This window comes from Crocodylus siamensis, chromosome 5 (assembly GCF_052110815.1).
Source record: "Crocodylus siamensis isolate JL-2025a chromosome 5, ASM5211081v1, whole genome shotgun sequence".
Taxonomy (NCBI): domain Eukaryota; kingdom Metazoa; phylum Chordata; order Crocodylia; family Crocodylidae; genus Crocodylus; species Crocodylus siamensis.
The window spans coordinates 176,129,926-176,148,023 of record NC_143399.1 but is presented as its reverse complement, the minus strand read 5'-3'; the positions used below and the strand labels follow the sequence as shown (position 1 = coordinate 176,148,023).

General features: G+C 46.8%; 1 protein-coding gene across 1 annotated transcript in view; it reads right to left on the bottom strand.

The window, feature by feature from the left end:
* Positions 1-18,098, bottom strand: part of LOC149864951 (macrophage mannose receptor 1-like) — a 112,260-nt gene that overhangs the window by 17,305 nt on the left and 76,857 nt on the right. The window contains exons 19-24 of the mRNA XM_090049812.1: positions 17,290-17,426; positions 15,539-15,653; positions 13,988-14,160; positions 13,317-13,407; positions 6,542-6,774; positions 4,329-4,494 (exon numbers count right to left, since the gene is read on the bottom strand). Coding sequence (XP_089905938.1) covers positions 4,329-4,494; positions 6,542-6,774; positions 13,317-13,407; positions 13,988-14,160; positions 15,539-15,653; positions 17,290-17,426 — 915 coding nt within the window. The remainder of the gene's footprint in view (positions 1-4,328; positions 4,495-6,541; positions 6,775-13,316; positions 13,408-13,987; positions 14,161-15,538; positions 15,654-17,289; positions 17,427-18,098) is intronic.

Below are 18,098 nucleotides of genomic sequence, written 5' to 3'. Positions count from 1 at the left end.
TGGTGACAGACGGGGGTCAAAGCTGAGCTTTTCAATGAACTCTTTGCACCTGTATTCCTAGACACAGACCAAGATACATCTCCCAGTTGAATCATAGATAGATATAGGAGGGACACCAGCCCACCAACTGTTAGCGCAGATTTAATGAAGAGGCATTTGGAGGGGCTGGATGTCTCCAAATCAGTGGGCCTGGATAAAATTCATCTAAAGGTGCTAAAGAAATTGGCCAGTGTCATATCAAAGCTGCTGGCGTGGCTGTTAGAGCACTCGTGGTACTTCAGTCAGGTCCCAGAGGACTGGAAAAGGGCCAATGTGGTCCCTATTTTCAAGAAGGGGAGGAGGGAGGAACTGGGAAAATATAGGTCAGTTAGTCTTACCTCTATTCTTGGGAAAACTCTGGAAAAAATTATTAAGGATTATGCTTGACTAACTTTGTTTCTTTTCATGACCAGGTCACAAAATGTTTAAACACCGGAGTCAAGGTAGATGACATCTACCTGGACTTGAAGAAGGCATTCAATACAGTATCTCATTCTGCTCTTGTAAATAAACTGACAGGCTTGGATGTAGATGATTACATGGTCAGGTGGGTGGCAAATTGGCTTGGGGTCACACCCAGAGAGTGGTGGTGGATGGGCCGATATTGACCTGGAAAGATGTGGGTAGTGGAGTCTCGCATGACTCAGTCCTTGGACCGGTGCTATTTAATGTTTTCATCAGTGACTTGGACAACAGCACAGAGAACACCCTGACCAAGTTTACAGGTGATACCAAATTATAGGGCAAATTTAAAACACCAGAGAAAGGGTGGGCAAAATATGGCCCACGGGCTGGATGTGGCCTGCGAGGCCAATCTATCCAGCCCACGGGGCCCCTAAAAATATTTAGAAAATGAAAATTTCTATGTCCTTGCTTCCTGTCAAAGGCAGTAGGACCCAGAGAAAGCCCTGGTGGGCTCCTTCAACAGCAGGGCCCACCTGGCCCCACCCCCCCGGCCAGAAGCCCCAGTAGGGGCTTCTAGCCTGGAACCATGTGCCTGCCCTCATGTGGGAAGCTCAGGTAAATGGGAGGGGAAGGGCAGGGGATGAGCTGGTGCTGAGAAAGGGGAAAAGTGGACCCTCCCCCACCCTGTGGCTGGCACTCACTGCTGCAGCCACTCCAGGCCACGTGGGGCTGTCCTGAGCAGGCACAGGCAGCCCCATGCAGGCTGCAAGTGGCTGCAGCACGGGCTGCCGGTAACAGGGTGGGCAAGGGGCTGCTTTTCCTCTGCACTCTGTACCAGCTTGTAACCTGCCCCCGCCACCAGCCTGGACCCTGTGCTGGCTCTGGGCTTGCCCATCAGGGCTGCGCCATGGCAGCAGCAGCTGCAGCTCCCATCACTTGCCTCACCAGGCAGTGTTTGCTGCTGCTGCCCAGAGCCCAAGCTCTGGGCAGGCAGCAGCAGCAAACACTGCCCAGTGCGGCAAGCGGGGGGGCCACAGCTGCTCCTGCAGCAGCACAGCCCTGATGGGCAATCCCGGAGCCAGCACAGGGTCCAGGCTGGCAGTGGGAGTGGGTTACAAGCTGGTGCTCAGCATGATGGGGGGAGGAAGACGGCCTCTCCCCTGCCGGTGGCTGGCACTCCACGCTGCAGGCACTCACAGCCCACATGGGGCTGCCTGTGTTTGCTCAGGACAGCCCTGTGTGGGCTGCGAGCAGCTGCAGCAGGGAGCACTGGCCATGGGGCGGGTGAGGGGCAGCTTCCCTCCCCCAAGCTCAATACCAGCTCCTTCCCTGCCAGCAAGCAGGGGGTCAGGGCTGTGCGCTGCTCCCTGCCTGTACCACAGGGATGAGGAGGCATTGGGAGTGAGCAGGTGCATGGGGCCCGTACCCATGTCCTGGGGCCAGTGCCAGCAGACTCCAGAGCATGGTGACAGGAGTACAGGGTCCCAGCTGGCAGGGGCTCTATGGAGCCAGGCTAGCTCCCCCCTCTCCCTGCTGGTGCAGCCCAGCCTGGCTCCACAGACCCCCTGCCAGCCTGCACCCTGCTCCGGGCCCCGCCAGTGCTGGCCCTGGAACATTGGTCCCAAGATGGTGACCAGGGGGCACCTGTCCAGGGGCGGGGCTACCCATATGGCCCTCAACAGCTTCCAACAACTTGGTAAGCAGCCCTCCACCTAAAATAATTGCCCACTCCTGAACCAGAGAGAAGGGAATGGATTCAGGTGGGCAGATTGAAAAAATGGGCAGAATGAAATAGGATGCAGTTCAACAAAGACAAATGCAAAGTGCTGCACCTGGGCAAAAAGAACCACCAACACACTTACAGCCTGGGAGATGACCTTCTCAGAAGCGCAGCAGCTGAAAGGGATCTTGGAGTCATAGCTGACTCCAAGACGAACATGAGCCATCAACGTGATGCAGTGATCAACAAGGCTAACTGCACTTTATCAAGCATTAGCAGATCGTGTGAGAGAGAAAGGGTTACAGGGCTCAAAAGTACAAGGGCTAAACAAAGGGTCAGTGGCCCCAGACCCACAGCCCCAAAGCGCCCGGCAGAAACCCTCCTTACCCAGGCGTTTCTGCAGGGGAGGGGCTGGTATAAAGAAAAGTGCGGAACAGACAAAGGGGGAGAGCGCAGAACCGGAAGGAGGAGCACCGAGCCAGCGCGTGCTGCAGGGACTATCCAGAGCAACGTGGAGAGCCGGTAGGAGACTCCTGCAGAGAGCAAGCTCCCCAGAAGGAACGTAGTGTGACGACTGCTGACAACTGCTTGTTACCATGCCGGCAGAGCCCGGCAGAGTTTTTGTACCGTAAAGTCCCTAATAGAGGGGCACGCTAGAATTGCGGTACCATAAAGTCCCTAAAAGTGGCGCAAGTCAAAATGGTGTCACAAATGCACCTAATGGGATGAGTGGAATCGTGACAACCTCAATAAGAGGCTCAGGAAGAGCCACCCAAGCATGGGTAGGGAACAAAAAGAGGGACTGACCTCACGAAAGTCAATTTTGCTTTTCGCTCAGTTAAAAGAAGCTGGAACCATAACTCCAACCAGGAGTGCCTGGTTTTGTTTTTTGTTTTTTCTTTTGTTTTCTTCTGCTTGGGATGGAAGTCACACTGCAAGACCAAGCGGCTGATCAGAACCCAGTGGAATGGGCGAGGGTGTAGGGGTGGCAGAGCCCTCAGGAATGTAGGACCTTTGCAGGATGACTGGGACTACACATCCAAGTACTGAACCAACTCCTTTAACACCAAGTCGTGGCAGGAGAAACGTGGGTGTGTAGATCTCCAATTAGAAATGGTTTCACAATAGTCGGCCAGCAGGTGGGGTCCTACAGGTTTGCAAGTGAAGGAGATGCTTGACACAGATGCATGATGAACAGGTCCAGGGAGGTGATGCTTCCCCTCTACACAGGACTGGTCAGACTGCAGTTGGAGTACTGCATCCAGTTTTGGGCACCGCACTTCAAGAAGGATGCAAAGACTCCTGAGGAGGTTCAGGAGGAGGGCCACTCATACGGTCAGAGGCCTGCAGGCAAAGCCATACAAGGAGAAACTGAGGGACCTAGCTCTCTACAACTTTTGCAAGAGAAGGCTGAGAGGTGATCTTATGGCTGCCTATAAATTCATCAGGGAATAGGAAATGCTGTATTTACTAGGGCACCCCCTGGAGTAACTAGGAACATTGGCCACAAAGTGATGGAGAGCAGATTTAGGTTGGACATTAGAAAGAACTACTTCACAGTAAGGGTTCCCAGAATCTTGAATGGGTTTCCAAGGGAGATGATGCTCTTCCCTACCTTGGGAGTCTTCAAGAGGAGACTGAACAAGCACCTAGCTGGGATCATCTGACCCCAGCGCTCTTTCTGCAGGGGGTTGGACTTGATGACCTACTGAGGTCCCTTACGACCCTAACATCAATGAATCTGTGAGTTCTGAGTGCCAATCTACACTACATCGAAACCAAATGCAATACATACATTATTTTTTTTTAAAAATGGAAAATATCTCTAAGAAGGAAAAGGGCACATACTTAGCTGGTGTGAACAGGCATACTTGTATGGAAGTCAATAGATCTATTCCCATTTTCACCAACTGAGACTTTAACATGCCAAAGTCTTTAAATCCATATACTAGGCAACAGTAGAATCCCACACTCCAAAAGAATCATAGAATCATAAAACCATAGAAAGTTAGGTTGGAAGGTGGAGGCTATTCTTCAAGGACTTTCCTCTGAAGCTTTGTATACTAGCCAGTAAGAGAAACAGAATATTGGACTAAAGAGATTACTGATGTGAACTCCTATGATAATTACTGCATTCTTAAAATTGTTACATTTATTTGCTTACCATCTGACCGTTTGCAAACTGAAGAGAAGTTTTTATTACAGGATGCTGTGTTCCAGTACCCATTTATGTCTACATAGACACAGGCTCTTTTAGTCTTTGGCTGTCCTCTTGCCCACTGAGAATACTTGATTAACCAGTTATCAGTCCATTGGTAATATGTGGACATCTGAAAACATAATTAAATTTAGCTACTATGATTTGTACCACAAAATAACTGAAACTTAATTTTAATTACACTTATTTAAGCTTTTTAATCATACAAGCTATGTTTATTTCTCCTTTTAAATCTTACTTCTCTTTATGAATTCCTGGGACACATGAAGAGAAAATTTTATCTGAAAGAACTTATTCATTCCTGTAAGGGGGCACTATAGATATAAACAATATTCAGACTGTGTTGAATGATGGAAGTTCTTCCCCGGAGGGCAGATCCAGAGTTGGCATGGTGGTGTGGTCATATCCAGAATTAACTGGGAAGCTCATTCCTAGTATTATCACCTGTTTACATGCCCTTTTGTTGCCTAAATATGAGCTATTATTTATTAACATGGAGTTCTTTTGTTTGCTGATGTAAACCCTCTTAACACATGGTAAAAACCATAGATGATTAAATGTCAAGTCAGTTCCAAAATATCGTGCCAAGGAACAGTTCTTCCTGATCCATTTTACCTAATCTGAATTTTTATTTTATTTAAAAATCTAGATTATTATGTTGATTAATTTGGACAGTATTACTTGGTACTCAACAGCTTAACATTAACATATAAAATATCCCTCTCCCACCTGCAATAAGCTCAATGGTAAGTGACCGTATAATGGACAGTTAGACTTTTAAAACTGCTATGTACATCCCAGTTCATGGTTCCTAGTCACACTTGCATTTCCCCACAGTTTCTATAGCTCTCTTTCTTCCTTCACTGCTTCTCGACAGGTACATTTACATAATATGGTTTACTGCAAAGTAGTATAGTTTACTGCACAGTAAGCATGTGCATCTACACATGCACATGTTTACTGCTGCAAACCTCACTAATCGTGAGTAAATATGCTACCTGCAAATGAAAGTAGCACATTTACTTTTGATTAGTAATGGCATAGTATCGTTTGTATAGATGCCTGACCAGGAAGAAATATGCTTCTAGTCAGCTGGCCATCAAGGGGCAGGAGATTTCTCCCTGTCCCCAGGAGTTGCCTACTGCTGGGACAGGCTCCACAGGCAGGGACTATGCCCCACTGCCACAGCAGCATAGAGCTCCAAGCCCCAAGCTCTGAGATCACAACTGGGCAGCAGGGACTGGAATATTCTTATCTCCTACCCCTCGTTTCATCACTGAGATTGGGTAGTGGGGGGCCTGGGAGACCCTTATCTCCTAGCACCAGCTCCCCAACCTGTTCCCTGCCCATTTCTGTGTTCATGTAGCTGAGCAGGGAACAGGCTCCCCATCCTCCACCCCAGAATGGAGTTGGGGCTGAGAATTGTCCTTGTCAGAGGTAGGTCCCAGCCTCATGGTGATCGAGGCACGGGGCTTGGAAAGAGCTGCAGGGTAGTGTAGGTCCCAGACCCCTACCCCATCTGCCAGTGGGGCAGCTAGCAGTGAGCTAGCTGCTAACTGCCCCACTGGCAGATTGGGGCAGGGACCTGGGACCTTCACCTGTTTCCAAATCCCCTGCCCCTGATCGGGGATCCAGGTCCAGAAACTCCTTGCTGCTGTGGCAGGGGAACATTGCCTCCGCCCCAGCAGCAGGCAGTCCCTTGGGACAGAGTGTAATTCCCAGCCAAGAGACAGCTGTCTCCTGGCCTCGTGCTCCCTGCCAGCCCCTAGAGCTCCACTGGTGGCAGCAGTGGCCCACTACAGAGCCCCAGGATGTGAGAGTATTTAGCTGCCATTAGCTAGAAATCTGCTTCCCCTTCCCTGCATTTGTAGATACCTGCCCAGGAGAGTTTACTCATGAGTACATTTATCCCTGATCAAGCACATGTGTTGATGGGTACACCATGACCTTCTCTGTGGGTCCTCATATCCAATTTATGTGCTTGCTATAGAACTGTAATAGGAATACTCAAATACCATTCATGCTCCTTGTGATTTCATTCAGAATACCGCTTTTACAGCACACCTTCCTAATGAAAGCAACTGACATTTATATATAGAAAATGCAAGTGTATTTTGATATTTATCATAATCAGTCTTATATGTATTCATTGTTCTTACCACCTCACTGTTAAGACCAATCCATACAGGTTCTCCATACTTGAGTATCTGTAGCCATAGGAATGACTGACTATAAGCATCTAAAATGCTAGCAAGTTCTGAAGATTTGTTCTTGCAGTTTTTTCTTGCCTCTTCCCATGTCATCTTGGACTGGATTATTGAATAACTACTGCCACCAAAATGGGTAAAATCAGAGGCTGGAACTGTTGTTGAGGAAAGAAGTAATTTAGGATCTGAAATGATTGGAGGGGAAACTGGGTGAATGAATTTATACTGTACCTCTGACCTTTAATTTCTACATTATTGCAAAACTGAAGTGGTACTATACAAACAATCCATGACAAAACATCACTTAAAATGCATTAAATATGATTACTAATTTGCAAATGCAGAAAACACAAAATATGCTCCTGGATCTACTATAGTGAATGGTAACTTTGCCAGTAACTTCAATTGTACAATGATTTGTAAATTATGTACTGAATGTGGCTGCATGACAGTGGATTGATACATCTGCTCTTTAAATCAAGTTATCTGAGTTATTTACATCCCTCTTAGACAGTAAATGAAGATGTATTTAATACTATTAAGCTAATATTTGGAGGATGTTTACATGTGGTATATATACCCACATAACAACTTAAGAGTGTTTGAAAATGCTGTTCAAAAACTCCCTAAAGGTTCATTCAGGCGACAATTGTTTGATTTTAGTCCTGTGGGTTGACATATGGTAAAGAATATACGTTTGTAGCATGGATCAAACTTTACAAAATCTAAGGATGAGAAATTCAAAATCAGTAGCATAACTTGGAGTAGATGACAAGGGTACCAGTCCCAGGTCCTTCCTTAAAGGAGTGTAAGAACAGCAGCTGCCACCACCTTTGCCCAGGCTGCAAAACGTGGTTATTAATCCTCTGCCTAAAATTAGCAACAACTGGTAATCTCCAGGCAAGAGAAGTAGTATCTTTGTTGAAAATATACACCCCCACTTTTGATAAAGAGATCACTAAAACTCAGCTAAACTCCTAAAAGAGACAAGAAGTGGCAAGTTTATACCTCAGTATAGCTAGGCCAAGTCAATACTATATACATACTTCTGGTTTGCTTTGCTCATTTACCTCTTAATAAGAACTACACAACCTTGTTGGAATTGCAACAAGGATTTTACAGTGAATCTTACTGGATTTTACCATCTACTTGCTAGAAGATGACAATGATGAGGAAGAAGATGAAGATGACAGAAAACAAAATGATAATGACAACAAAATGATGCAGATGAAAAATCAGCTTTTTGGCAGCACAGACACAGCAAATGATTTAATAATTCAATAGATGCCTAAAAACCAAAAAGGAGGTATACACCAGCATTGTGTGAGCAAGGTAGCGAAGGGAATCTAGTTGCAACATGGATGCAAAATTGGGTGCAAAATTGTGTTAATTTCTGGCCTCTGCATCACAAAAAGGATATAGTAGAATGAGAGAAGGTAGAAAGAAAGGAAACAAAATGATGAGGGTAATAGCTGCTGTCATATCAAGAACCACTAAAATGTTTGGGAAGGAGAAGGTTGAGGAAAGATATGATAGTGGTCTATTGCATCATGAAGAGTGTGGACAAAGTCCTTCGCAAACTGTTATTCACAGTCCCAGAACACTAGAATTAATGAAAATCACAGGAGACAGGCTTAAAACAAATAAGAGAAATTATTTTTTTACACAGGAAATATTTAACCTGTGCAACTCATAGCTGCAGAAAGTCATAGAGTCATAGAGGCAGAAAGTATAGCCTAGTTCAAAAACTGACTAGACAAAACTGTAGATAAAAAGTTAGTAATAACTAGACCTGTGTGAATAGGGAAGTATTCAATTTGGATTTGGATTTGGATTCAGATTCAGCGGACAGTGATTTGGTTCAGAGATAACTGTCCTGAACGGATTCAGCCAAATCAGCTTTGGAAGATTCAGCACTGATTTGGAGAGATGCGGTGATCCAAATCCTCAAATCTCTCTGAATCAGCTGGGGAGAGGCAGGCACAGCTGGGCAGCTCCTCTGGCTGTGCCTGCCTCTTCCCAGGCAGCGGGAGCCATGGGAGAAGCTCCCATGGCTTCCCTGTCCAGCTCCATCCCTCAGCTGGCCCCAGCCTAGTCCCAGCACTTAAAAAAAAAAAAAAAAAAAAAAAAAAAAAAAAGCCCCACACTCACTGGCTGTAGGAGCAGTGATTAGGGCCTCTGGGCACTCATGGCAGATCCTCCCCATGCAGTGAGGTGTAGTTGGGGTAGCAGGGATTCCCCCCACTCTCCTGGCACCCACACAGCAGCTGCCCCATGGCACAGGTGCAGCGTAGCTCAGCAGGGCATTGCTTACTGTCTGGGAGCTGGGGCCACTGGGGCTGAGTGCTGTTGGGTTCTGGCTGACAGTTGCAGCCACCCCGGCTCCCAGACAGTGTGCAGTGCCTTGCTGAGCCACATTGCACTCATGCAATGGGGCAGCTGCCACATGGATGCCAAGCAGGGGGGGTGATCCTCACTCCCCCCCACTGCCCTGCGCTTCGTGGGGGGGCTCTGCAATGAGTCCTCAGAGGCCCCAATCACTGCTGCCAGAGTTGGTGAGTGTGAGGCTTTTTTCTTTTTTTTTTTAAGTGCCGGGAGGCTGAGCCAGGCAAGGGATGGAGCTGGGCGGGGAAGCCATGGAGGTTTCTTCCAAAGGTCCTCTGGCTGTGCCTGCCTCTGCCCCAGTTGTGGGGGCTATGACCTGCTGTTGCTTGCTCAGCCAGTGCAGTGGTGGGGGGGAGGAGTGCGATGCAGGCGCCGCTTGCTCTGGGTGGCAGTAGGGCATAGCCCCCACTCCTAGTGCTGCCATGCCCACATCAGCACTGGGGGTGGGGGGTCTGCCCTGCCACTGCTTGCCAGCCAGCACACAGGGTGCAGATGCAGGTGAAGCAGTGCCTGGAGTGGGGGCTATGCCTTGCTGCCACTTGCCCCTTCTGCCTGGAGCAAGCCACGCCTGCATCCTGCCCCCACCCCCATCCTGACTGGGCATGTGGCAGCAGGGCAGAGTCCCAACTCCCAGCACTACCGTGCCTGCATCCTGCACCCCCTTCCTCCCTCCCTGAGTAACAGGTCCCCCTACCCAGGCCAGGCAGCTTGTCCCACCCAAGCCAGAAGCCAAGAGGAGCCAAGAGAAGGCTGACCCAAAGGCCTTGGTATGACCTCAGATGAGGAGTGCATAAATTAAAAGATGCTGGGAGAAGTGCAGCCAGAACATCAAGAGGAGGTTCCTGAAAAGTAAGTGGATGAGCTACAGCCTGGTGCACTCAAGTTGACATGCACCAGGGTCTCCCTCTGCTGACAGAGAAGCAGGTGTCAGGGCAGTCTGTGATGCATACCAGATACACATCCATGAAGAGAGCTCCATGCAAAAGCCACCAATCTAGGTCCCTGGTGGTTTGTAAGATTACAGTGGAATACAGGCTGGTCCACGGGGGATCCTTGCCCTTAGCAAAGGTGTCCCACCGCTTGGTGTCTGGGTGGGACACAAGGACAGGATGGTGGAGCAGGTGGAGGAAAAGTATATAGAGATGGCAGTAATGGACATTTCAGAAGTAGACCAGCTTGATGTCTCCCAGCCTTCTGAGGTGGTGTCATATGGACTCTCAAAGCAGGGGCTCCATGACAAGTTGCAGAAGGCTGGAGGATATGGGCAGGTGGGGACTGCCTTTGTGTAGGGCCTCCTGGATGTAGGAAAGGGAAAAGGAAGTTGTGTACCTGGCTGCAGATGCAGACCAGACTCTGTCCCCGCCCCATGCAAGGAGAAGCACAGTATACTTGCAGAGATGCAGTCAAGTCCAGGCCTAAACTTGTGCTATGTTTTCCATAGGTCCTAGATGGTGAGGAGCACATCATCAACATATGTCAAGAGGACCACAATTATGGGTGGCTTCTGAGCATCAGACTTGTGGTCTGCTTGTGAAGGAGACAGAAGAAGAACTCAAAGATGGTGGCATAGAGCTGGCTCCACCTTGGAGGCTTTCCCCCCACCCCCTGTGCAGACCCTAGCTGGGAGGCCAGGGCTACAGTGGCAGTGCATTGCTCGCACTACCTGACCCCTGTGGCTGAGAAGCTGGAGATGGAGCCAGGAAAGCAGAGCCACCTCTGGGGTCCTCTGATCACTTACACCAGTTTACGTGCAATGTCTGTCCCTAGCCCTTATATTCTTTTGCTATCCTGCTGGAATATCACCATTGGGAACAATGCATTTCACCAAATTTAAAACAAATACAGAAGCAGACAATTTTACAGATAAGGAATTTGTTTCTGTTTATTTATTTTTTTATTATCTTATAAGCTTCTTATGCTTAGTAGGACTGTGCAAAATTTCAAAGGGTGTTTCATTTTGAAGCTGTTTCAATGCATTTTGAGCTCAAAACAGTTAAATCAAAATGAAATAAACGGTTTCAAACAGCTTTGAAATGAAGTGAGGGCACCTGAACTGTTTCACAAGTTTTGAAATGTTTTGAGTTTTGAAGCAGCCCAGTGGTGGGAGGCAGGGGAGAGCCTGGGCTGTGCTCCAAGCAGCTCTGCCAGCCCCACAGAGCGGGAGGTAGTGGCAGAGCCAGTGGTGGAGCCACTCAGAGCACAGCCCTGGCCAGTAGGTCTCCTCCACCTCCCACTGCCAGGCTCAGGTGTGTGGGGCTGCTGAGCCTCCCAACACTGGTCTGTGCTCACCAGGGCTGTGCTCCAAGTGGCTCCACCAGCCCCATGGAGATGATCCTGGCAGTGGCAGGGAGGAGGGAGCAACTGGCCACAGCTGCAGTCAGAGCCAGGGCTGCTCTCCTAGTGGCTCTGCCACTGGCTCTCCCCCATCTCCTGCCACCAGGCTCAGCTCCGTGGAGCTGCGGAGCCTCCAGCCACTGGGCTGTGCTCACCAGGGCTGCGCTTGGAGCCAGGGCTGTGCTCCAAGTGGCTCCTCCAGCCCCATGGAGCTCAGCCAGGTGAAAGGAGTTGGTGGAAAGCCAGTGGCAGAGCTGCTTGGAGAGCAGCCCTTGCTCCGAGTGCAGCCCTGGCCAGTGGCTCTCCCTGCAGGGCTGGTACAGCTGCTCAGTGTGCAGTTCTGTGGTGGGAGGTGGGTGAGAGCCAGGGCTGCACTCAGAGTGGCTCTGCCAGCCCCACAGAGCTCAACCCAGCAGCAGGAGAGCCAGTGGTGCAGCCCAGTGGCAGGAGACTCCGAAGCCCCACAGAGCTAAGCCTATTGGCGGAAGGCCGCAGGAGGCAGCAGAGAGCCAGTGGCAAAGTCACTTGGAGTGCAGCCCTGGCCAGTGGCTCTTCACTGCATCCCACCACCAGGCTCAGTTCTGTGGGGCTGCAGAGCCGCCAGCCGCCAAGCTGTGCTTGCCAGGGCTGCACTTAGAGCCAGGGCTGTGCTCCAAGCAGCTCTGCCAGCTCCATGGAGCTCCGCTCAGCCCAGTGGAAGGAGGTGGCAGGATAGCCAGTGGCTGAGCCACTCAGAGCACAGCCCTAGTGAGCACAGCCCAGTGGTGGGAGGCTCTGAAGCCCCACAGAGCTGAGCCTGACGGCAGGAAGTGGCGGAGAGCGAGTGGCAGAGCCAATTAGAGTGCAGCCCTGGCTAGTGGCTGTCCCCTGCCTCCCACTGTGAGGTGAGGCTCCATGGGGCTGCAGAACCTCCCACCATTGGGCTGTGCTCACCAAAACTGTGCTCCAAGTGGCTCCATCACTGGCTCTTCTGCTGCCTCCTGCCACCAGGATGAGCTGGGCCTGGTGGAGCTGCTTGGAGTGCAGTCCAGCAGCGGGAGGCAGGGAAAGCCAGGGCTGCGCTCTGAGCAGCTCTGCCAGCCCCACGGAGCTCAACATGTCCTGCCAGCACTGCCAGACTCCTGCCGGGGTGCGGGCCCCAGACATGCACGCGGATGACAGCAGGCTGCTGTTGCCGCCAAGTGAATTAGTTTTGCTCTCAGCACCTTGACAGCAAAAATCCCTGCACTTATCTCCTTAAAACTTGGCAGGCATCTGGAAGGGGCTGCAATCCCTGCAATTTTCATCCAAATCAAGCAAGAAATGACAAAATTATAGGCATTTTCATGATTCCCCAATATAGGCTATGGACAAGATGTCGAAACAGTTTCAACAAAATGAAACGGAACAATGCTTTGAAACGAAAATAAAATGATGAAATGAAACACTGTCCCTTCAAAACAGCAGAATGCAAGTTGAAATGAAACAGTGCTGTTTCGCACAGCCCTAATTCCTTAGTTATCTTTTGGTGACAAGTCTTACATTCAGTACAACAAATTTAAAAATTAACTACTTATTCCCTCCGCCAACATGCAATAAGACTTCACAGTTGACTGTATTTATACAGTGCATTCTTGCATTATGTGAACCATAATACTTGGAGAGGTACTTTGGAGAAATTTTTGAGGCCTGAAAGATTCAGAATGCCTCCCAGTGGGCAAGTCTACGTGAGATATTTACCACAGTTGTATAATTAGCCACACAGTAAACATTTCAGTAATAAACTGTGGAATGTATTGCTCCAGAGTTAATTCTCCCGGACACATGTTTAAATGGCATGCCCGGAAGCAATAAACTCCAGAGCAATAAGGTCTGCAGTAATAGCACATGTAGATGTGCCCCATGGGGAGTATGTTACCTGTAAAAACCCAGATTTAAATCCAGAAGCAAAACTAAAAAGGTCATTTGAATTTGTAATTGTTTCTTTTAACTTACTCATAACTTAGAGAGTTATTACAATAGAACTTACCTGAATTAATCTGACATATATAGCCTTTGGCTTCTGTGCAGTCTTTATCTCTCCATTTTCCATTTCCCAATGCCATTATGACACAATTTTTCTAAAGGAAAAGATAATACATACCATATTTCCTCATATACCACACCCACTTTCCCCCCCAAATTTAGCCATCTAAAATTAGGTTGCATGTTTCAAGTGAGAAAGCTAATTTATGTGCTGGAATGGAGGCATAACTACACAGTAATGGCTGCTGGGGGCTCTGTTCCCTTCCTGGCCACATGTAGGGGGGCCAGAGCCCACTCTGCAGTGTCACTCAAACACTAAACTGGTAGCAGCTGTGACAGGGTTAAACCTCTAACTTCTGGTTGCGCAACAAGAGGAGGATGAGTGAGGTTGGCAAGTGGACTCTGACCCTGCTCCATTTAGCCAGCATTCAGGCATGACCCTGGACAATTTTTTTTCTTCATTTTACCTTCCCAAACCAAGGTGTCTGTCCTAAAGTTGTGGGGGCAGGAGGGGAGGAAGTGTGATATATAAGAAAGTATGGTAAATTCAGAACAAATGCAAACCTGAAGTGATACATTTAAAATGTATTACTCAAAACACTCATTTGATTACCATCTATTTGATTGCTAAAACTATCAATGGCTGTTTAAGAATGATTTGCAAGTAATATTTACCTCACTGTTGTCATGCTCATTATAAAAGTTTTTGTTTGAGGGTGCACCCAAGGCCCAGTTGGCATAAGAGATACTACTTCCATCTGTCCAAAGAAATGCCATCTCTAGATGCATATCATGCAGCCCAATCCAGACATCAGTCATAACTTCCTTTAAGTGGTAGAAGAGGAAGGCTGAAAGGAAATAACTTTTTCTTCAGAAAGCAAAGCTGAAAATGGTCTTTTCAAGGCAGAGGAAATTAATGTACACCCAGAACTGGGGCCTGAGTAAAAACACATTTCCTTCCACCCACCAGAATGCATGCAAAGACGTGTTTTATGGTTTGACTTAACCCATTGGTCAAATCACAAGGAATAGGTACTCAAACACTCCTCTAAATGAAACAAGCCATTTGACTTGTAAGAAGGATAACAAAAAGGAACACTTTGAGCATGTTAAAAGTAACATACCACAGTTCCTAATATTACCAAGGTCATATTACCAAACTTTCTTTTTCGATAATGCATTGAAAGTAGATCAGATAACGTTTTATGGGAAATGGCATTATTAGACCTGGTTAGTGGTTACATTATTTTTTAATTATTTTCATGATGAGTATTTACACTTCTTACGGTTAGCATAGTATTTTACAAACCTCTAATGATTTCTGTAAATATATTCATAATTGGAGCTGGTTGGAAATTTTCTAATGAAGCAAAATCTTGGGATACCAGCACACATCTGCAACAGCACTTCTATTGTCTTTTAAGCCTTTATTTTTTTATATCTCATTCTCTCCAGTTATACTCCCCCACCCCACACCTTCCCAATCTGTTTGTTATTCCTTCACAGTCATTCTCAGACTTGACAGTTCCTCTGACTATGAATAGATTATCTGAACTCAACATTATGGCTAGTTCCTTATATTTATATTCTTTAACAGAAAAATCACCCACTGCAATTTTCTCACCCTTCTCAGCAGTTTTAAACTAATGGTTCTGGTTAAAGTGGGGTCTAACCTCTGAAGGCTGCTCATCTGGGGCTCTATCACAGTATCTAAGCTTCTGTAGGAGAAGACAGGAAGTGCTGCTATGGTGCTGTTGCTACTGTCCTGTCATCTAGTATTTTCTTTTGGAAGTACTAGCCCATACTATGGCATGCATGCAGCACACAGTTATTATTAGACACTATGATACCACAGCAATGTGTTATAACAAGGGAGTATGTCACTATGGTGACATAGCTGTGGCATCATGAGTTTTGCCCGTGGATGCTACGTTGCCATAACACGTTGCTATAGCAACATAGTATCACCTGTATGTCCTGTATTCTTTAATTATGTGTTTAACCAGCTAGTCTGTGCATAGATTAAACGATTCCTTTTTAAAACATAATTACTGTAATTTCAATTTGTCCAAAAATTTAATTAAATCCCACATTTCCAGGATTTCAGGGGGAAAAAGGACAGAATATTATGGTAACTGGATAAGTACACTTTTTGCCATAATTCATTTTCCTTTTGTAATAACTGGTTGATATTCCATCTTTCATGGCAGGGGGTAGATATTGTACCTTGTAGTTGTTTGTTTGGAATGGTAGCCAAGTTTCCCCCAAGTGTCACACAAGCTGTTCGTGCATCATGCCATGTCAGCTCCTCTGTTTTATTGGAACCAAATATTTTGAAACACTGAAAAAGAAAAGAATGAATTAGATATTCAAACCCAGTGCCTTGAATATATAAATTATATATAGTATATAATATCCACTTGCAGCCAATAGCATATTTTAGATACACATGTGCATATATACTGTGGTGTCGATGCCTACATAGTCAGATGGGTCACAAATTGGCTGGAGGGCAGCACCCAGAGAGTGGTGGTGGACAGGTCATTTTCAATCTGGAGGGATATGGGCAGTGGGGTCTTCCAGGGCTTGGTCCTGGGGCCTGCACTGTTCAATATCTTCATCAGCAATTTGGATGAAGGGGTGAAAAGCACCTTGTTCAAGTTCGCAGATAACACTAAGATGTGGGGGGAAGTGAGCACGCTAGAAGAGGGACAGGCTACAACTAGATCTGGACAGGTTACAGAGGTGGGCAGATGAGAATAGGATGGGTTTCAATATGGACAAGTGCAAGGTGCTGCACCTGAGGAAGAAGAACCAGCAGCATACCTACAGGCTGGGGAACTCCTTTCTTGTCAGCACAGAGGCAGAAAAGGATCCTGGTGTCACTATGGATTCCAAGATGAACATAGGCCACCAATGTGGGGACGCAGTCAGGAAGGCTAACTGCACTTTGTCATGCATCCATAGATGCATCTCGGGCAGGTCCAAGGAGGTGATCCTCCCCTTCTGTGCAACACTGGTCAGGCTGCAGCTGGAGTACTGCATCCATTTCTGGGCGCCGCACTTCAGGAGGGATGTGGACTGCATAGAGAGGGCCAGAGGAGAGCCACTCGCATGATTAGGAGGCAGCAGGGCAGGCCCTACGAGGAGAGGCTATGGGACCTGAACCTGTTCAGCCTCCACAAGAGAAGGCTGAGAAAGGATCTGGTGGCTGCGTATAAACTTGCCAAGGGGGACCAGCAAGCAATGGGAGAGTCCCTGTTCCCCCAAGCAGTACCAGGGGTAACAAGGAACAACGGCCATAAGTTGACTGAGAGTAGATTCAGGCTAGATATCAGGAGGCACTACTTCACTGTCAGGGAGGCTAGGAGCTGGAACCAACTTCCAAGGGAAATGGTGCTCGCCCCTACCCTGGGGGTCTTCAAAAGGAGGCTAGACAGCCACCTAGCCAGGGAGTCAGACTTGATAATCTGCTTAGGTCCCTCCTGACCCTACTAAGTATGAAACATATATACCAACACAATACATGCTCGTGCATACATAAATATGTATGTATGTGTGTGTGTGTGTGTGTGTGTGTGTGTGTGTGTGTGTAAGAGAACAGATGCTCAAAATTCAGTGCACAAAATTCAGTTTGAAATTGGCTGAAATAGGTTCAAGATAAACCTGGTTTAATGTAGTGTGTGTATATATAGAGATGTGTAGACGTGTGTGTGTGTGTGTGTGTGTGTGTGTGTGTGTGTGTGTACTGCTGCTGACTGCCTACTGAAAAAGCAATTCAAATTACAGTGACTTGGAAATTTTCTTCTTTAGAGATTTACCTAATAGCATCCCATAAGGCTCAGACAGCTAATTCGAATGTGCCTTTGGATAATTCCTGTCCAAATCCCTATTTCAATCCAAAAATATTTTCTTTGTCTTACTTTTTTCAATCCTGCTGCAAAATACAATTTACTGCAGACATATTTTTGCTGTACCTTATTATTAAACAAAAGCCAAGTTTCTGGACATCCTCCAGGTTTAAATAAAGGTGTATACGTTGATTTAATGGAACTATTGTGCCTTTCACAGATAAAAAAATTGAGTGCACCACAATTTACATCACTCCAAAAACCTGAAAAGGAATTAATTATGGTAAGTATGCTAATATGTTACACTAGTATTTCTAACAATGATCTTTCATTTTCCATTTTTCTTTTAAAAAGCAGTTACATACTGTACTTGCATAATATGCATCTTTCTTCAGGTCAGTCCTCGCGTAAGTTACTGGAAAATTCATGCATTATATTTTTGAAGCATTATTTATCAAATGATGTATTTACTAATTTTTCTGCACAGCTAATTATTTGCCTAGCATCCACTGACAATGAACTCTAAAAATGAACCAAAAGACTAGCGGTCCACCAAACCTAGCAGCCTATTGGATAAGCATGTTAAGGCATAGCAGCTTCTACAGACAACAGCACAAAAGGAAGTGATGTGTCTGGCATTACATCCAGCCTCTTCTAATGCTCCAGCCCAAACTCAATACCTGTTTATTATAGCTGGATAAAATGGGGTGACCTCTTGTACAGATCTAGAGGATAAAAGTCATGCTTCCTGGACCATGGCAAAATCCTTTACTCATTACTCACCATGCAACAGAAATGAACAAGGAATAGAAAAAAAGGGGGCTGAAATAACACATACCATGTGTATCTATTAATTATATTTTTATTACCTTACACATAGAACTCAAAGGGAAAATTTCAGGGATCTGGGTTGAAAAGAAATGAAGAGATGTTTG